The following is a 21,073-nucleotide window of genomic DNA, read 5'->3' as shown; positions in this document are numbered from 1 at the left end:
ACACAAAGCTTTGTGTTAATCATCTTTCCCTTACCAGATTGTATCATAAAATTAGTTGTGATAATTTTATTACACTTTATTCACTTCTCTTTTACATACAATAAGATATTTACTCACACTTTTAAAATGGTATAAGCAGTGCTACAATAAGGTGACATAACTGTAACGAGACTATCAATAGTTACGTATTAAACTTATCGTAAATATATATCATCCTTGCTAACCTAAGGCAGCCTTCAACAATGTGGAGACAAACACCAATAAACTAGCAAAAACATTACTCATGTATCGGTAGATATTGCCTCTATTAAAAAATACCCAAATAATAGTACGAATGTATAGTAAATAATGGTACTATACATATCTTCGTCTTGGTTTTTTCAAAATTAAGATAATATGTGGATATATAATTTGCTAGGGTTTACTACCAAATTGAGGATTTTAATGATGATGTACCTTATATTAAATGTCTTTTCAGTCCTTCGGTTGTGATCCTCGTATTATCAAGGTTTTGTATTCACGTTTTGAATCCGAATCATCAAAGGGAGGGCCCGCATTAGCGGGTAAAAACTTTTTAATCTTCACTTAATCACTTTTAGCGACAATAGGTCCAAATTATTGGAAGAGGACCTTCTCCAAATGCCCTTTATGGGATCTTAAGGATTTTCACATCCTAACCGTTTATCGTGTGGTCAGTTTTTATCAGATACTATTTGTGTTTAATTTTAAATAAAAAAATTAAATGATTTTTTACCGTACGATACACGATAAATGGTTAAGATGTGATATTCTTTAGGATCTTCACAAAGTGGATCCGAATGGGATCTAATTCCCAAATTATCCTTTCTCATCTCCTTTTTTACTATTAATCTCTATTGTTAATCACTAGATTACCATTCGAGATGCGTTGAACTAATAACGCACTCACAACATAGCTACGATATGGTCAACAATAATTATGTGTCAAATTCGAAAACAATATACATTTGTAATGATGATGCTATAATTTGTGTGGTCGAACTCGAGGCCTCTTCTCGTTAAATATCTACAACTACAGTGTAAAGTTTAATACTTGTTGGGGGTGATTGTGAGGAATTTGATACTTGGAAATTAAACAAAATAAAAGGAGGATGATGATGCTATAATTGCTGTGGAAGCAAAGCAATGTCACATGTAGATCTTGTAGCTCACTACAGTAATTGAATAATTGTAATTTGGAACACGTAGATGCCTTTGAGTCTTACACAAACTCAAACAACTTTTGCAAGTGGTTTTTATCGAGGTCTACTAAGATGCTCAACTTGATGATTAATTATTGATTGAATAGCCAAATTGTTTAAATACTTAATCAAAACCATAAAATTAAAATTTAATGTAAACAAAGTAAATATTTTATTTACCTAGAAGATGATAGCTTGTTTAGAAGTCCTATTAAAATGAGTGAATTTTTGTAAAAATGTTTTCGAAACTAATTCTCCGTAAAATACCAGTAAATTTAAAAAAAAACACTTAAAGTATTATTTTTTCAAAAAAAAAAAAAAAATCTTGTAAAAATGCCTTCGATTATTTAAAGGGAGTTTTAACGAAGAGTCCACGGTACTATTCGCTTTAACGAAAAATTATATTTTTACGTTGAAAAGTCAATCCTGATACTGTTTATTTTACTCTTTATTTTGTCCTTATCGTTAAAACTCAAAATTTTCAAATCATTTCTATTAATTTTCTTTTATTTTAAAGCATTTCCGATTCTTAGTTATTAAGTTGCTACCTTGTGTGAAACAAGGGAGTGGTATTTTTTCGAGTAAGCAAAAGCTGTGGGAATATTATATGCATTGCCGCCTGATTGATTGCCTCTTCGTTGAAAATGATAAGTTTCTGCCGTGAGTCAGTCTGATGGCAGTGTCGGATTCAATTTATCACTGCAGTATATATGTGTTGTATGGAAAATGACATAACGCTTCCACAAGCATGCATCTTCTCACACAGCATAATGTCCAAGCATTATTACCAAAGCAAATCATATGATAATATTTATTTTAAATTTCGCACGTAACGTTACATGATTGATCTTAAACATAATCATTTCGATATTTATGTCGTTAATAATGTATCTACATTTAACTTGAGCGTGTAACCGAAGATATTTTTTCTTAGACGCAAGGAACGTCTCTCAGAAATAAATATCTACAGAAGAGAACGGTTTAGGGATAATCCAAAGGGGATATTATTTGATAGGGTTTGACAAATGCACATTTTACGTTGAATAAACATCATGTCTACAAGAAAAAATGGATTAATATGGACCGTTCAATGTTCTAACATGGTGATGTGAGGGGATTGGTGAAAGGTGAAGTGGTGTTGCTTTTTATGCCTTGTCCTGTTCTTGTGCTACGCATATGGAAGGGTTGTTTTTTCTCGCGTGCATTTCAACCCCAGCTTAAGTCCTCGTTGCAAACTAGAAAACAAAGGGATTCTTGTGGATGCATTTCAACCGTAACTTAATCCTCGTGTGGACTTTTTCACTCCTGCCTGAAAAATACGGTTCATTTTTAGTAGTCCGAATTATTAAGTGGTTAAAAATTTTATCTATTTAATTCGTAGTGAAAGAAAAAAAAAATATTTCATCAACTAAATCACGACGTTTTATTTTTTGCACTATTCATTAGTCTAGACACATACTATTGAAGAAAAATTGGAATAATAGAGTAATTATAGCATCTCCAACAGTGCTGTAAATAAAACTCCATGGTGAACCGTTGAGTAAGAAGAAAAGGTTGTTTTAATAACGAACAGGTCGAATTTGAATTGTTAATAATAGAACAAAGTTTAAAATAGAAAAGAAGATATTATTTTCAATCTGGGATAGAGCTCAGAAAAGTTGAGACACAGCTAAGGAAACAACAACCCAAAAGGGGGTTGGGAACCTAAAGAGAGGGGGAGCTTGAAGAGGGAAGAGGAAATGACATTGCGACGAACCCCAAGCCAAAGCTAGGGATCGGCAGCTAGGGTTGGTTCTTCTGTTTATCGCATCACTTGGACACTGACCAGTATTTTTGCAAACAAACAGTCTATTAACTTGATAGTTCAATATAGTCACAAAAACGAAAAAAGATTTACGTAGAAATACTTTGACTACATCTCTTCATCTACAAAAACTCCGATGCGTCTCTAATAAATGGACGTGACTTTTGTATTTTAGGACTGAATCTTAGTGAAAACTATCTGTTAGTGTCAATCATACCAAATTTTTTGTCAACAAAGGAGGGGCTTTGTAAGATTTACTAACAAGATTTGGCCAATATTTTAAAGGTAGTTTTAACGAAACACTCTCAGTACTGTTCATTTTTAACGAAAAACCACATTTTTACTTTTTCTGTTACTATTCACTTACACCTTTATTTATTATTTTTCATTAAAACTAAAATTTTTGATGACTTTTCGTTAGTTTAAAATAAATAAATAAATAAATAATCATATGCCAAATTGTTACTCATCCCAAATGACCTTTTGCTCTACTGTAGAGAAACCAAAATTCCCCTTTAAAAAACCAATTAAAACTTGGAATTGACAGGGGAAAAGTAAAACAAACGGGCCCCGAAGTAAAGAAGCGCGACTGCGTTTGATTTTGTACAGTACATGACCGTCATTTATTGCTATATCACAGTCAATCATACACCATTGATTACCAACATCAGTCCCGCGTGGGGGTATTTACGATCCTGACACGTCTCACCTTTATAGCCAAACCACAACAAGATAAACAGAACAAACGACCCGACGATTCCATTTCAAAAGGGGCTTTTTCCACCACCACCGCCGCCACCACCACATCCGCAAGGGTCCCGCATTTACACATTTCACCAAACAGTCCGTAACATTCCGAATAGAAAGTTAGCATTTCGTCGAACACTTCGAATCATTAGCAGGAGAGGAAAGGCAGTGAGTGAGTGAACTTTAGAGAGAGAGAGAGAGAGAGGAGAGAGAGAGGGAGAGATGGTGTGGATGGCAACTCAGCAGCTTGCAATCAGAGGGAAGAGACGGCGGATATGGGGAGGGGCGCTTCTGTGTTGGGTTTTGTTAATGCTGATCACTCCCAAGATTTCTCACTCTCCCAAACACCATCTCTACGCTGACATGCGCAATTTTGTGGGTAAAATTTCTCATCGTTCTCTCATTTTCTTACTGAAATTTATGTTTTTGATTGATTTTATGATCTGGGTTTTTTACAGGAGTGCCTAATACCTTGAATGTGATCACAAATTTCCCATTTTTGGTTGTTGGCGTTCTGGGTTTTGTGCTCTGCGTGCAAGGGGGGCTTTTTAACATCAGGTTTTTTGCACTCTCTGGATTATATGGTACTTCGTGCACTGATTTTGTTTGTTGCATTGATTTCAATGGAGTTTTGATTTTTTGGTTGGTGTTGTTTGGAAACTGGTTTTAGTTTGCCGGGTGAGGTTTGGGGTTGGGCACTGTTCTATGCTGGAATGGCAGGGCTGGCATTTGGGTCTGCTTATTATCATTTGAAGCCTGATGATAGTAGAGTAACTTGGGACACCTTGCCGGTTAGTATTTCAATCCGTCTCAAGAGCTCTCGGTTTTAGCCATTAATTAGTGACATTTTCCCTGGTTATTTGTTTGTTGAGACGATTGAGAGTTTCAGTAAACATAAGTTTTTATTTTGATGACTTAATTGTAAGTTTGTTACATTGTTCCCTGAAATGTACCCCGAGTTGAAGGTTTGTCCATGAATGTCGAAAATAGTGTATGTTGTCCTTAATCTTGAACCTGTGTTGCGCCATTGACCCCTTTCGTGAAAGACCGTGAAGGAAGGAAAGTAAAATCAATTATTAAGGTCCATGATTTTGTCGTTAACAAAGTGTCTGGATCCTAGTCATGCACAATCTGTTTCTCTTTGTTTATTTTAATTGTTGAAGACAGATTCTGAATTGCAGATGATGATTGCATACTCCTCTCTTTTCTCTAGTTTTATGGTGGAGAGAGTAGGAGAGCGGATCGGTTTGAGCTGTCTGTTTGCACTCCTTTTCATTGCTTTTCTTAGCATTGCATATGACAGGTTAGTGTTGTGCTTCAAGTTTTGTGTTTTCCCCTCTATGTTCTTGTGCTAAACTCTTATAGTGGATATATGGATGAGTTTCTTTGCAGAACGTATAATGATATCAGGTTGTACATGATGTTCCAGTTGATTCCATGTATGGTAATTCCAGCAATGTCATTTGTGTTCCCACCTAAATATACTCACTCAAGATATTGGCTCTGGGCCGCTGGTACGCCATATTCATTAATCTTTATTTCTTGAGTAAAAATAGTATGATTTTTAATTAGTCTATTTACCCCCCCTGCACAATTAAATACAGTACAAAGCAATGGTTTTTACTATTACGTTTTGAACCTTTTCTTTTGTGAAAGTAGCTTGTTAGAATATCGTAGCAAGCATGTACTGGGGGAAATATTTTTCTTTTCCCCCTTTTTTCTGGGTAAAGGAAATTTTCCACCTAGATATAAAAGTAACCTTCACAATGGATAGTCTGGATTTCAAATGTAAAAGTTTGACATTTAATGTATCGTTTAAGCATTCCACCAATGAACACTCCTATCTGCAAAGCATAAAAGCAATTCTTTACAGGGGTTTACCTTCTTGCCAAATTTGAATCAGTTGCCGATGGCAAAATCTACCATGCAAATCGTTTCATTATCAGTGGACACTCGTTGGAGCATTTGTGTTTAGTGATGGTCCCTGTTCTGCTCAGTATCATGCTCATGAATAGAAACATTAAATGTCAAAGGTACTATAGTTTTTTGCATCTCAGTGAAATTTTCGTTATATTATGATCTGCGTGAAATGAAAGGTTAAATTGTTTGGCAAATTTTCCTGTTTTGAAGTGTTGATTTCTCATTATAGTATGATCTGGATCACATTTCTTTCTCTTACATATTAGTGGGCTTGATAACAGAATAGGGGCCTTTAAAGAATGTTCATGAAAGAGGCAAGGCAGAGATGGTGTCATTGTCTGTGCAGCGTCCCAGCAGATGCTCGAAAATTCTGTAAATGCGGAGTCATTAGAGGTAAAGACTAAAGAGTGATCTATTGTACTCCCAAGTTTCAGTAAAACATGTCTCTGCCATTGAGCAATTAGATTAATCAATTTCAGTTGAATGAATTTATTCTCCGAGTGCAAACTAATAAGGATATTAGTCAATCATGTGCCTTCCCCTTCCTTCTTCCCTTTAATGAACTTTTCACTCCTGGTGGCTGTGACGTGGTGACCGCCCATTGGCCGCCAGAATATAGGGAAAACCAAAAGAGGTTAAGAGGGCGTAGTTTAGCTGGACTTTGACTCACTTGATTACAGAAGTTAGAACCTCTTTTGTAACTGCACTGCGATGACAGCTTACCGGTTACTAATGATATAAACCCGACATTTTAGTACGGTTATTATCTGCAGGGCAGATATATTCGTCGTCTGGGTTAACTATAGACAGGCCAATGAAGATTACACCATGAATTTTGTTCGAGTTCGAGTTTTCTGTTCTATATTGCTGATAATGTGGGTTTATTTTCTTCAGTAAAGTATCAGAGGGAATAATTGAAGTTACAGATATCACCTTTATAGCACATGTATGGCACAAATTCCTTCACATGTATATTATGGTTCTTTTGGACAATTGTGCTTAGTCATATGCATACATGTGCATCAAAGAACAAATGCATGTTTTTCTATCATACGATCCTTGTTCTAGCATTCATATAATAACAACAACAAAGCCTCATCTCATTAATTTGGATCAGTTATATGAATTCTAAAACGTCATTGCGCTCGGTTTTGCACCAACTCTTTTGTTAGCTCTATGTACTCCATGTCTTTTTCTCCGAGCCTTTGTCTCAAAATTGCATGTTAAAGCTTTCATATGAACATTTAGTTTTCAGAGAAACTGTAATATTTTTATATTTTATAATTATTGTTTATGCACTGGATGAAAGCAGCCCAAACCAACACATTCCCATTTCAACCCAAAAATCCAAAGTTGGTGGACCCATCAGCATGAAACTTCTCCTTCCCTTGACAAAGCCCAAACTGAAGGAGAGAACGATTATACACCTCAAAACGAATCGATATTCTAATCTACTCTAATTTACGGGATAAAATTCGAACTAGGGAGCAAGTGAGCTGAGACAATGTCCTGGTTAACTACCCTAACCTGCATTTATCAACCATTTTGTTGCTTAATCAAAATAAAATTAGGGTGAAGTCAATTTCAACTTCAACTTCAACCATTTTTAAAATGGAAATCTTGCACGTGTGGTGGATGGTCTTGGTTTTAAAGTCCTCCCTCATCTTCCGAACTTCTCTTTAGTATAACTTAAAGTAGTAAAATCGCTTGCATTTAAAAAATTGAGAATCTTAATGATCTAATCATCAATAAGAATTACACGACTTTCGATATTGAATTTCCATCGACCCTCGACTACATACAACGTCACATTTAAATCCGGCAATGCTTAAAAAACGTAACCTCGAAAACTTCTTTTAGATAAAGGCGGCTTTAGAAACGAGATCTCGATTTCCGGGAGGTGATACAACCGGTCGATCGGCAAACACAGCCGGGTTCAAAAAGCTATAAGAAACTTGACCATGGAAGTTTGGTGGGCACTAGGTTTATTGTCACACTCATATTAAGAAAAACATTAAGAGATAATGAATTTTTAAAGAAAAAATGAGAGGATCTTGCAACCTCGAGAGCAGAAGCATTGTAAATTGACTGACTTAGGAGTCAAGTGAATGCAACCACTGAGCCACACTGACTCTGATTAGTTGACTAATTACCATCAAACTCATGATTAGATTAAAAATATTGTTACTCTTTTACCTAAAGTGGAGGTGCTTTAAATTTAATGAGCCTTGCTTTCCCTGTCTCACATACTTCCTAACATAAAAAACAAAATAAAAGTTCATTTTTCACCAACCAAGAAAAAAAAAATCTAATTTAATGTTGAAATACTATAATTTTCTGTTTATGCACACGTCTGATTTTTAGTGTGCGTTTAGGTTGATATTGGTCGTTCATAGTTATGAGTAAATATGGAACTTTAGTGTTTGAAGATTCTCAAGTTGCTGCTTAGCTTCTGCTTCGTGAGATGCTGAATCAAATGCTTCATCTAGAGTTCTCGTATAAGCATGAATAGTTATGATTATCCCACATGTAAATGTTGCTAATAATCCACCATTAAATATTCAAATTTGTTTTCTTTTCTTACTTTCAGATTACAAATCAATTCTGCGCGTAAGAAATATTCGGCGCTCATTAAAGCGTGATTTTGTGGTTTCTTACCACCTACCCTAAGTATGTTCATGAAAATATAGCAATTGCCTGCCATTATGTCACATTTTTAAGGAAGGTAAGGCCTCAAAAAGTATGAAAGAAAAATAGAAACCTAACAATAAAATGGAAATTTAAAAGAAGGTTTGGAATTGGACTTGGACCCCACATTTCTCACAATTCACTCCATCACATGTGGACCATGCAAACTAGATCACATCTCAATCCAAATTAGTAAGCTTAATTTATTTTTTTTGGAAATTAATTATTGGAGGCTTAACCACTACGGAGTGGTCACTTCGTAGTTGAAAACGAATTCTAAACTCATATTTCATACAACATGTTATGAATTTGATTCTTGATACTTGTGAATCACGTGATAATGAACATGTAGTTCTCTTTTTAAAAAAGGGAAAAATAAATTTGGAGGCTTTAGTTGGTAAGCTTTGTGGAAGTGATTAGTGATTACTAATATTTACAGGTGTAGAAATTTACAGGAAGGATCCATCTTGACGTTGTGTGAGGTGGAAGCATCCCCCGACCTTTTTTTGGGTCCTCCATTTTCTTCCCGTTCTCATCCTTCTCACTCCTCCATCTTCTTCTCTCTCTAAAACCTCACAGTTTCCACAACAATCCAGGACCCTCTCTCTCAAATCCAAATCCAACCCATTTCTCACCATGACAGACCGAGTCTACCCATCTTCCAAACCCACCACCAACGGCGCCGCCGCCGTACCCGGCGCCGCAACAACCACGGGTACCGCAGCCACCACGGGTACCGCAGCCAACCCACCAAGCACCAAACCCCAACTCAGACAACCCTACCGCCCGAAACCCCAGTACCAACACCGCCGCCACCGCCGGAGCAACCGCAATTTATGCTGTTGCTGCTGCTTCTGGTCATTCCTTATCCTCATAGCCCTCGCACTCCTCGCCGCAATAGCCGGCGCCGCGGTCTACATCCTCTACCGCCCCCACCGCCCCGAGTTCACCCTCACCTCCGTCCGCATTGCGAAGCTCAACCTCACCACCACCCCCGACTTTTCCACCTCGCACCTCGCCACCCTCTTCAACCTCACCCTCTCCTCCAAAAACCCCAACAACCACCTCACCTTCTCCTACCAGCCGTTCAATCTGTTCCTCTCCACCACCAGAGACGTCCAAATCGCAAACGGGTCGATCCCGGCGTTCACCAGCGGCACAAAGAACAGCACCTTCTTCCGCCCCGTCCTGTCGACGTCGCAGGATCTCGACGTCGAGTCGGTGAAGTCGCTGAGATCGGATCTGAAGAAGCAGAGCGGGGTGGCGCTGAAGCTGCAGATGGACACCAAAGTGAAGGTGTCGATGGGGAAGCTGAGTACCAAGAAGGTGGGGATTAGGGTTACGTGTCAAGGAATCAAAGGGGTTGTACCAAAAGGTAAGTCACCGTCGGTGGCTGCCGTTTCCAACTCCAAGTGCAAGGTTGATCTTCGGATCAGGATCTGGAAATGGACCTTTTAATTAATTTCCTTTCATATTTTTAATTGCATTTTTTTACTTTAATCATGGGTTTTTCGAGCGGGGATTTACAAACTTTTGAGAAGGAGGATTAAAATGATCAAAAAAATGGTGATCACAAGAAAAATTAAGTAGGATTTAAGTGCAAATTTGGGGGTTTAAATTTGAATCCTTCTCTTTATATATATATACACTTTGGTGATTGTAAGTGATGAATTTTTTTTTATTTTTTTATGGCAATTAAATCTCATATTACTTTCTATTTTCTGCTACGTTATTATTATTATTATTGTTGATTAATTTGTCTGTGTAATTTGTCTTCCAATTGTGGTGGCACTTGGCCGAGTGTTATAAGTCACTCCGCCCTGCATGGTTTTCAGAGAAGGCCAATGAACAGAGCATCACTAGAATGCCCTAATTAAAACAAAACACTGGTATACAGCTCGGTTACACGGTAGAATTTCTCTCCGTTACACGGTGAAATTTCTCGTAATTAAGCGTAATTGGTTAAGTGCATCCAAGAAAAAAAGAACCGAAAATACAAGCTTTTTTATGATATAATGATTCTCCTTGTGCACTCTTCCTTTTGTTTTGGTGCCTTAGTTCGTCTTCGTACCTCTCTCATGTTCTTTGATTTGGAATCCTAATGCCAGAAATAAAAAAATGAGTGCAGAAGAAGAATGAGTGCGGAAATCACTTTGCCTGTTTTTGTGTATCGTATCAAACAATGTTGAGAACAAAATACCTAGAAAATGCTTTTTGTTGGGTAAAATTCTAAATTGTGTGTGCATTTAGGTAGAAAAAGTAAAAGTAGTGTTATTCACGCACTTCATACATTTTCTCAAACCGTTAAATCTAATAAATTGAAAAATAAATATGTAAACAACACCGCACAAAAAGAAAAACACAAAACTTGCATAAATGTCTAGTGATCCAATGAAAAAAGAGGGGTGGTGAATTTAGTGGCTGTCTTTACTAATTACGATGAACTTTAAACACAGAATCACACAGACATGTATATTTATATATATATATATATGTATGTATGTATGTATGTATGTATATACACACATATAGGATTTGGATCCTCTCTTGAGCAAAGCACACGTGTCGTTGAATTTTGATCAAACGGCTACAATTATTATAACTTTTAGAAAATTCCCTGTTTGTAGTCGTTTGATCAAAATTCAACGGTCGGTATGTTTTGCTCAAAAGACTCAGCCTCCTAAACTAAGGAGAGTATCCAAATCCACATACACACATGTAAGTACATATTGAACTGTTTTGATTGAGTCCTTCACTTGAAAACTGTGAGTTTGGAGGTCCAGAGTTATTATATAATAAAACCCCTAGTTGTTAGGGTTTGGCATTCAATAAGCTCACGCCGCTCTCACCGAGTCGCTGGCTTTTTGTGGTACTGCAAATCTAAGGGGCACCACATCTTTCGGTGAAAAAGATATTATTGTTTACCTGCAAATGTGTCTTTGTTTAATGAAGAAAAACTAACATGGCACATCGTGCTCTAGTGCTGCAAATCTAATGTACACCTTCTCTTCTACCTTCAAACAAATAAACACAGGGAAGGGAGTGGTAAGCGACCGCAGCACCCTCGGGCGCGAGCAGATTCTGATCGTTCATGTTTTGTGAGTTTTACACGATGATAATTATCTTCTTGTTACATTGGAGCACACAATGTAAGCAGTAAAATAAGTGAAACAAAAAAAGGGAAAAGAAATAGACATTAAAAAGAGAACTTTAACGAAAAAATTATGTTATTGTTCATTTTAATCAATCATGGTACTATTTATTTTATCTTTTATTTTATCGTTATTGTTAAAATTCAAAATTTTCAAACTCTTTTTATTAATTTTCTCATTAAAAAAGTAAATGGTATATTAATTGCCTTGTTGGGGGACTTGTAAGTGCAAGGCATGATGGCGATAGGAGATGGGATTAAATTCGGGTGCACGTGGTTTGTGGTGTGTCTTTGTTGGTCTGGGTATGCAGGGGCAGTTGGAATATCAGTCAGAAGCTTTTTTACTCTTTAGGCTTAGTCCCCCTTTTCTTTTTACTAAACACACTGCTTGCCGTCGTTTTACGTTTGGCACCTTAACAAAACATCTGGGATACGGATGGCACGAGGCTTAGGGCTGGTTTGGTATTGCTGTGTTTTGAAAAAAAGCTGTTTCTGCTGTGCTGTGAGAATAAGCAGCTGTGAAATAAAGCAGCAGAGTGTTTGGTAAACTTTTTCGTAAAAGTGCTTTTGAAAAAAAAAAGCAGTATTATAGTGTTTGGTAAACTTTTATGTAAACTGATGTGAAAAAAAGCCAGTTTTTCAAAGCTGGGTTTTGCAGCTTCTTGTTTTTGGCTTTTTTTCACCCAAAACTGTGAAAAAAAGCTAAATGTTTACCAAACACAAAAACAGCTCCCAATTTTTTTTTATACCAGCTTTTTTCAGAATCACTTCAGTACCAAACCAGGCTTTAGAAACACCTAGTAAATCGTCTTGTAAGAAAAAACCTAACACGAACACGAACGTCATGAAAGACTGTAAGCTTCAATTCGAGGTTGCGTACTAGAGTTCCATTGTTCGCTCGACTTTGAGTTAATAACGAAAATAATAATAACATATGTTAAAAATTTTGTTTCTCTAAATACATGACTGATCCTTTCGAATATGATCATGAAGCAAGATATGATCACGAAAGGAGAAGTATCTACGCTTTTACTTTTTGTGGGTAATAATAAGAATAATAATATGATTACATTTTGGTGAGTATACTTGATCTGCAAGTATAAACGTGATTACTACAATCATGGTGGGGTCTATTGGAAAAGATTAAACCGTAGCGGCCGGCGGAGTGCTAACCCCATTAAATTTCCTGAGATTACCTTGTAACTAGGATGCCTTAAAAGTGCCAACCCATTAAATATTCCCCTTCCAAAAAAATGGAATAGATCCTCTTCGGATCCCTTTCTTCTAATTCATTAAGTTTGGGAATCCGAGCTGTTGAAATTTGACTCAACGGTTGCAAACAGATGTCTATTTTAAAAGTTATAATAACTTTAGTTGTCGGATCAAATTTCAATGGTCCGAATCCTGAACTTGGTAGATTAGGAGGAAGGGATCCTTACCAGATCCCTTTCCCCAAAAAATATTTAAAAACTGACAATTCTTTGACTGTCAGCTACTGGGGCTGGGCCACGCCAATAAAAAGACGCCAAATTGGGCCGGGCAGGATCCCATGGGCATTTGATACTGGTGGGTCCATACTCCCGCGATTTGGATTTAGATCTTATTAAAAGGGACAACAGAAAATTTAGATCATATTTAATTAATTTTTTTTTCCATTTGACAACGGAGTGGACATCGCACTTGTCATGTCATCACTTAACAGCAAAATTGATAGAAAATTTAATGGAGGTCTAACATTGCAACGAATTCGTAAGTTAAGGTATGACATTGTAATGTTTGAAACATGACGTATATGAGATTGTAGTTCGACACATAATTGAGATAGTTTTGTGTAATTTACCCTTGATTATATTGTAGATACGTTATCTAAGACATGAGTGATTATTTGTATTCAATAATGTATTAGCATGGTGGTTAATTTTATGTCTGATTAACGAGATATGTTACATTTAAAACAATTGAATCAGAATGATTCAGGGTTTTTTCCTTTAAAGTGGATAAGATATTTACATGCCAAGTATGGCTCGTATTAGTCTATCTACGAGATCATAGACAACTATATTAGAGTAAACAAACAATTCCACTGTAAGTTTTTTAAGATTTGGAATCACGCAACATAGGTAAAAATCACTCAATTCAAAAGACTATTTATTTTTGAAATTTATTGAGACAAGAGATGACATATCCATGAATAATACTCATAATTAATTCCTTAATCAACAATACTCGTAAAGCAAAAGACACCCCCACCCCCCCCCCCCCCCCCCCCCCCCCCCCCCCCCCCCACACTCATGGTTGTAATAAGTAGACTAGACACAATTATAGTATAACGAAAATGGAAACAAATTAAGTAGTCTCTTTCAATACTCACTGGCAGTGGCCACCAGCCTCCCTTGCAGCTCATAGTCATAGTCCACCTCCATAAACGTGTTATTGCAAAAACAAAAACAAAAAACCATCACCCACAAATTAACCCCTACTTATTATACATATTTTACCCCACTTACACGTTAGGAAAAAACTTGCGTAGTAGTGTTGATTACGTTATCTGGATGTTTCGCATTAGAATATAGGACTATCATGTACATCAATTTCACACAATGCTACATTTGATAGTTGTTCTGTTAGAACATGGGTATCATTGTGAATGCCATAAACCAATTATAATGTTTCGAAATCTGCGTAATAGACACAAATGTTAAAATTTAAACTTATTCAACGATAATAAATATTATCACTACTTGAGAGCGGTGAGATAAATACGCTTGTATTGGAACAGTCTTTTTTGGGTGAACTTTGGAAGAGTCTTTTGAGGGAAGCAAAATCGACAAGGGTAGTCAACTACTTATTTACCCAACGTCTTTTTAATCCCGTCTCAACGGCTAGTTACTGGCGGTAATTACCGATATTGTAAGTGCCCCTCTGCTGTTTCTCCCTTTCTTTTATTTCTTCTTCCGCAACTTTCTCCAGAATCTGAGGGAAAATAAACGGAAAATGTTGCAGACACAGAACAATTTTCATTTTCTCTCACCCTTCCTTTTCTCACTCTTCTTCTTCTTCTTCTCTCTTTCTCTCTCTAACCCAGAAACCACCGCCCTGCTGGCATTCAAATCCTCCGCCGACACCTTCAATTCGCTCTCCTCCTGGGTCGCCTCCTCCGACCCCTGCTCCGGCTCTTGGTTTGGCGTCACTTGCGACCCGGCGAAACGCCGAGTCACCCGAATCGTTCTCGAGAACCTCAGCCTTACCGGTTCGGCTCAGCAACTCACCCAACTCGCCCACCTCAAGCTCCTCAGCCTCAACCGCAACCGCCTCTCCTCCTCCCTCAACCTCTCCGCGTGGCACAACCTCAACCACCTGTACCTCTCGCGCAACCGCTTCGAAGGATCCCTTCCGGCCGGAATATCCCGCCTCCGTCACCTCAGGCGGCTCGACTTATCGCACAACCAATTCTCGGGCGAAATCCCACTGACCGAGTTGGCTCAGCTGCCTCACTTGCTAACTCTCCGCCTGGAGTCCAACTCGTTCACCGGCATCCTCGCCTCCGCGCACTCGATTTCTGCGTCTATTTCGGACTTCAATGTTTCGCACAACAACATCTCGGGGAAAATTCCAACGTTTCTGTCCAAATTCGGCGCGACGTCGTTCGCCGGAAACGAGCATCTCTGCGGCAAACCATTGCCGTACAAATGCTCCGATCCAACGGCCGCTAACTTTTCCGTACAATCCCGGAACCGACACGATAGCGTTTTGAGTAACGCCGCGCTGCTCGCGATCAGTATCGTCGGCGCGGCTGTTACGCTGTTGGTGATAATAGTGGCCGCCACGTGGTATCGGCGCACCAAAAGTCGCGGGACCCACAGCGAGACAGCCAACGGACACGGTTACGTGAGCAAGCATTACGGGCCCGGAGAGTTAACGAAGAAGAAAAGTACAACTGGAGTCCAATTGGCCCAGTGTGCCCAGTCTAATGTGAACGGGCCTGTAGGTGGGCCCAGAGAAAGCGAAGACATGGTTGTATTGGAGGGGTACCGGGGCTCCGACAAGGTGGGGGATCTGCTGAAGGCATCGGCGGAGATGCTGGGTAAGGGGAGCGTGGGGACCACTTTCAAAGTCGTGACGGACGGCGGACACAAGGTGGTGGTGAAGAGGGTGAGGGAGAGGAGAAATGGCGGGAGGGAAATCGATGGGTTTTTGAAGCAGATTGGCGGGCTGAGGCACCCCAACATCGCCGCCCTCAGAGCCTACCACAATTCCAACCACGAGCTGCTTTTGGTCTACGATGTATTCCCCGAGGGAAGCTTGCATTCCGCGCTGCATGGAAACCGAGGACCCGGAAGAACGCCGCTTGCTTGGGCCGCAAGATTGAAGCTTGCTGCGGGGTCTGCAGAGGGACTGGCCTTCCTCCACGGCTGCAGCAAATCCAAGCTCTTTCACGGAAACCTCACTTCGTCGAACATATTGGTGGATCGAACGGGAAACGCCTGCCTGGCCGACGTCGGCCTCCAGCAGCTCCTCCCTGCTCCGTTTTCATCATCAACAAGTGCATACAGAGCTCCTGAATTGATGGTGTCCCATAATAAAACTCCGAGAAAGTTCACGCAGAAATGCGATGTTTATAGCTTTGGGGTGGTTCTGTTGGAGATTTTGACGGGGAGGATGGCGGCGGAAGAAGGAGAGACGAATTTGGTGGAGTGGGTTAAGACCGCAGTGCAGAAAGAGTGCAATACTTGGGAAGTGTTGGATTTTGAGATGTTGGGGGATAGAGCGATGGAGGGCGAAATGTGGGCTCTTTTGGAGGTGGGGTTGCTCTGTGTTACTCCTGTGCCTAAAGATCGCCCGACGATCGGTGTTGTGCATCGGATGATTGAAAATATTCGGAACAAGGCTGTTAGAGAAGATGGTGCCAAGTTTATTTTAGATGAGCTCACTTCTGATTCTTCTTCACCTTCACATTCACATTCTGCAAGCACTTAATGATTTCATTTCCAAAAGCTTCATTGTGCTTAATTTAATGCATACTGTGTTAAATGTTTTGTACTCTCATAAGCATTGCATTGAATCATTTGAATAAAAAGACGTTTGATTGTATTAAATTTCTAACAAGAAGAGCCGAACTCAAGACCTGCTGACCTTTAATTAGCTGTATCACAAAGTCAACGAGTTACAAGATGACTGACATTACGACAGTTAGATATGAAAATAAATTTCATATCTTTGCAGATGCAAAACGTAAAAGACAATATCTTCTACGTGGATCCGTGTTAATTACATTTCTCAACATAAACCGGGTCGAAGAACTCTATAGAAAGGCATATGATGCAAGGTCTTGCCCATCACTTAGTGGCTTCCTTTCCTTTTTCTGTGGTGATGAACATATTGTCACTAGAGTTCTTTGAAGAAGAATGAGAGTAATGCTTGAGGAAATTTTATCGAATCCATGATTTACCAGAAGGAGATAAAATGGTCTTAACCAAGACCTCACAAGCCGAGCCCCTTACTCCACCCATCCTCACCGATCCCCTTACTCCATCATGCTCACCGGAAAGAGGCTAACCACGATGTACTTGTTGATAGTATACTTGCCTCCGCATCAGATTGCTCCTCTAGCCATGCCAGCAGCACCTCAAGGTCAATAGAGTTTGTCAAATACTGTTCCGATTAGTTAGACTAATCAGTTGTATTAAGTTTAATTAAATTTGTTTAGCTTGTATACATAGAGCTGAGTCTAGGCAAAGTATGTATCGAACGAGCTCATTTGTTTTGATTCACAAAAGACAGTTCTTTATCAATGGAAGTCTTCGTCAATTCTTTCATGGTATCAAAGCACGTACCTGAAGATTCTCCTTTGTTTTTAATTTTTTCTTCTTTCTGATGTACCAAAAACAATTACACACAAATCTAAACTGAATTGTAGCCAAAATAACAGTGCAGGATAATCTCATTCCTCCTTTACAATTTCTAACTCCTTAATCCTGAATTGGGTTGTAATCTTGTTCTACCAAATCTTCATCCCTGAAAAAATTCAAACAAACGACGATAATTAGCAAAACAAAATTAAAACTTCAAAATTCATCAATGGCGGTTAAGTTGGCAATTTTTACTTCAAGTGGGAATTTTCTTCCTAGAGGACAACCCCATTTTCCGGTTCTTGATATCAAACACATTGCTCTGTTCTTGATAAAAACGAGTTCTTCAACAACATTGCTGTGTTCTTTGAACAAATTACCAATCTTTGTTCAAGTGGGAATTTTTTATCCTACATAAAAAAATCAATGTCTCTGGTTTAAAACTTAAAAGTTGTGAAATTTTATCGAAAAGTTTCGGTCAGGGCTTAAAAACACATTGCTCAGTTCTTGATGAAACAAAGTTATTCAACAACATTGCCGTGTTCTTGAACGAATTGCCTAATTTTATTTAATTGGGTATTTATATTCCTACTTAACAAACCAATTTGAATGGCAAGAACTCAAAAGTTGCGAAATTTTATCGAAAAGTTTCAGTCAGACCTTATTTCAAACACATTGCTCTGTTCTTCGTGAGGCTGCGGAACAACTCCTCCACCAACATGGCCTTGTTCTTCTTGTTCTTGAAAAACTTTCTTCTGCACCAGATGAAACTGCGTCTGATCGTACACATTTCCCGCACCCACATTGTACTTAAAGTCCCCCAGACACTGCGCCATCGGCATAACATTGCCGCCGCGGCGGCACAATTCGAGTTGGTAGCGCACGCGGTCGAGTTCAGCCTGGTGCTTGTTGATGGACCAGAGCAGCGAGCGGACGACGGCGTGGCAGCCGCCAACAGGGTCTTTGGCGCGGTGGTCGGCTTCGACAAAGATGGTGGACATGGCGGGGGTTCGGAGGTGGGGAGGGAGGTCGGTGACGAGTTTGGCGAGTCTACTGACGCCGAACAGTTTGAGTGCGTTGTGGAAGTTTGTGGGGTGGTTGGAGGGGAAGTAGGGGGCCAAGAGGCAGTCCTCTGGGCATTTTTTGCGCTGGTGTTTACAAGCGGCGCAACTTCTGGACTTCGTCATTGGGATTATTTTAGGCTATTTTATCGGTTTGACAAGTGATTGGAGAATTTTGAGGGAGGGAAGAGAAATTTCAGTAGAGAGAGAGAGAGAGAGAGAGAGAGAGTAGGGTTTGTTGGTGTTGGGATTTTGGGAGAAAATCCAGGGACGTGGAGTTAGTTATAGCCTACGTGGAGCGTGGTTGTGGCATTTTTTGAATTATGAGAAATTAGACCCCAAAAAGTTAAAGGAAACTAATAAAAGGGTTTAAAAACTTTGAATTTTAATAATAAGGATAAAATAAAGGGTAAAGTGAATAGTACCGGAATTAACTTTTTAATGTAAAAATGTAGTTTTTTGTTAAAATGAACAGTACCCTGTAAAAATTCATTTCTTGAAATTTTGTTAGTGCATTTTTTAATTTTGTTTTTCGGGTAGGTCCAGAAAAGTTCTCTCGTCATATTTTTATGTTGTCAGGCTAAGTTAAATATGCATTTATTTAGTTCTGCTGATTGTTTGAACTTGATCTCACCAAATCGAGGTAAGACTAGGGTTATAAATACAGTCAGTCGTGAAATGAAAACACTAAATCATGATTCAAATTTACACTTTGACAACATAAATATATTATACTTTTGAAAAGGGTGCAAAATAACATTTTTGAACCAATATATAAACAAGAATTTTGGAAGCAATCCTTAAAGATGAGGATTATTTTGCTCCAACTGAAATCAAGGCTCTCACCACCCTCAAAGTGCCAATAAAAAATAAGTTACCATACCCCTCTAACAACACCACCAACATTATTGTCCTTGGGCACAAATAACCACACCATCAAAAACCTCAGGAAAAAGCATCACATTCACAACATCTTAATCTCATCTCAGCTCATCCAACAGAGTGTACAGCTTCCCAAACTAGGTTCTTCGGAACCGGGCTAGCTAGATCGCGAGCCTGCAACGCTGCCGTGCGCAGCGTCCCAACGGTGAGTTCATTGGCCTTGTAGAATGACACAATTGTGAAAGGCAGGTTGTGCTTCTCACAGAGTGCCTTGATAAGGGGGGCCACTTTCCTGACGTTGCCCCGAGTCAACAGCGGAAACATATGGTGCTCGATCTGAAGCTGCAATCCGCCGTGGAACCAGTCCATCCACGACGGGCAGACTATATTGAGCGAACCATTCGTCTGGTTTTCACACCAATCGTTCGCCGTTGGCGTACCAACGTATACGCTTGAAGAGAAATGGCTCAAGCAGAACTGAACATGTAGGATTCCAGTGACAGAAAAGCTTGCCACAACGAACATTACTCTCTCCCTCCAATTGGGCAGGTAAGAAACCAGCAGAGCATACCAAATCCAAAACACCAAAAGCCCAAAAATTTCATCAATTCTATTATTTACCGTCAATCTTTTGGAAGATAACAGTAAAAGACTGAGCAAAAAGGTTAATCCTAGCAAAACACATGACCGGGTAAAAAGTCCAGTACTGGTAACTAACCAAGAAGCTGGTACAAGCATCGAAACTCATCTTCCTGTCGTAGTAATAAGAGGTGAGGGAGGTGAACAGTTTTGAATTCACAGCGAAAAAGGGCATGTGCTGGAGATCCGGATCGAGTTCGAGGCTGTTGACAGCAATGTGGTGGGCGTTGTGGTTGCGCTTCCACCACGCAATGCTGATGCCGGCAAGGCAGTTTCCGGTGAGGATCTGGGCGAATCTGTTGACCCTTTTGCTGCTGATGATCTGGTAGTGACCAGAATCGTGGCCGAGCCACCCGCTTTGAATCCAGAGAAAACCCATCAATCCACCGGAACCCAGATGAACCCAACAGCTATCAGAGCACAAGACGCTGTAGACGCTCAGAGTAAACAGCATTGCCACCAGAAACAGAGAGAAATGGACGCCGTGTCCCCTGTTTTCGAAAAGCCCCATTTTCGTAAACTCGTTGACGAGCTTCCTGTAATCTTTGGAAACTTCGGAAACAGAATAGCTTTCGAGCTGGAATCCGGTGAAGAACTGGTCGAGGTGCTGCCACGCCGACCCGGGGTGGTAAGCGACGAACGCGTCCGTGACGTCTTGGCCGGCGAGGCTGAGCAACGGGAGCTCGCCGCCGGGATGGTGGTTGGCCCAATCGGAGACGTTGTAGATCTTGCCCTGTATTGAGATCCATAGATCTCCAGGCTTTGTGGGTGCTGAGTTTATCCTGGGAAATGTACTTCTTCGACTCTGCCGCCATTGGAGTGATATGAGAGGAAAAAGCAGAGGTTTTTCGATTCGAATTCTTCACTTCCCCACTGAACTCTTCCTTTCGGGGTTTTCCCAAAGGAAGAGACTTTTCTATGGATCGATGATTTCTGCATGTTGGGGTTTAAATCTTTTGTTTATCGGATGAAATGGAAATGTCAAATTAACAGTATCTTGAACACAACTACGTAACGTTACATAAGATAATCCAAATGTGTCGATCGTGCAACATTGACGTTCTGTTTCATGTAACTCAGAATTCAGTGGATTTTGTCCACAAAATATACGA

At 39.5% G+C, this 21,073-nt stretch overlaps 4 protein-coding genes and 1 pseudogene across 4 annotated transcripts; 3 read left to right on the top strand and 2 right to left on the bottom strand.

Moving 5' to 3' along the window:
- Positions 1 to 3,773: 3,773 nt before the first annotated feature.
- On the top strand, positions 3,774 to 6,888 carry LOC137713849 (uncharacterized). Its single transcript, XM_068453206.1, has 7 exons — positions 3,774 to 4,150; positions 4,230 to 4,329; positions 4,442 to 4,562; positions 4,953 to 5,074; positions 5,164 to 5,285; positions 5,645 to 5,804; positions 5,973 to 6,888. The coding sequence occupies exons 1-7, from the start codon at positions 3,994 to 3,996 to the stop codon at positions 5,998 to 6,000; spliced, it is 810 nt and encodes a 269-aa protein (XP_068309307.1). The 5' UTR covers positions 3,774 to 3,993; the 3' UTR covers positions 6,001 to 6,888.
- Positions 6,889 to 8,813: 1,925 nt separating this feature from the next.
- LOC137748063 (NDR1/HIN1-like protein 13) lies at positions 8,814 to 10,096 on the top strand. Its single transcript, XM_068488162.1, has one exon. The coding sequence runs from the start codon at positions 9,016 to 9,018 to the stop codon at positions 9,835 to 9,837; it is 822 nt and encodes a 273-aa protein (XP_068344263.1). The 5' UTR covers positions 8,814 to 9,015; the 3' UTR covers positions 9,838 to 10,096.
- Positions 10,097 to 14,476: 4,380 nt separating this feature from the next.
- Positions 14,477 to 16,620, top strand: LOC137745845 (probable leucine-rich repeat receptor-like protein kinase At1g68400). The gene has a single exon (XM_068485877.1). It carries the CDS (start codon positions 14,525 to 14,527, stop codon positions 16,505 to 16,507), a length of 1,983 nt encoding a protein of 660 aa, XP_068341978.1. The 5' UTR covers positions 14,477 to 14,524; the 3' UTR covers positions 16,508 to 16,620.
- Positions 16,621 to 18,029: 1,409 nt separating this feature from the next.
- LOC137711553 (LOB domain-containing protein 24-like) lies at positions 18,030 to 18,566 on the bottom strand. The gene has a single exon (XM_068450807.1). It carries the CDS (start codon positions 18,564 to 18,566, stop codon positions 18,030 to 18,032), a length of 537 nt encoding a protein of 178 aa, XP_068306908.1.
- An 864-nt stretch (positions 18,567 to 19,430) lies between these two features.
- Positions 19,431 to 20,901, bottom strand: LOC137729623 (acyl-lipid (9-3)-desaturase-like; annotated as a pseudogene).
- Positions 20,902 to 21,073: the final 172 nt, after the last annotated feature.

Source organism: Pyrus communis, chromosome 1, assembly GCF_963583255.1.
Source record: "Pyrus communis chromosome 1, drPyrComm1.1, whole genome shotgun sequence".
In the NCBI taxonomy this organism is placed as follows: domain Eukaryota; kingdom Viridiplantae; phylum Streptophyta; class Magnoliopsida; order Rosales; family Rosaceae; genus Pyrus; species Pyrus communis.
Note: the sequence above shows the minus strand (reverse complement) of the source record. Positions and strands in the feature narration are given on the sequence as shown.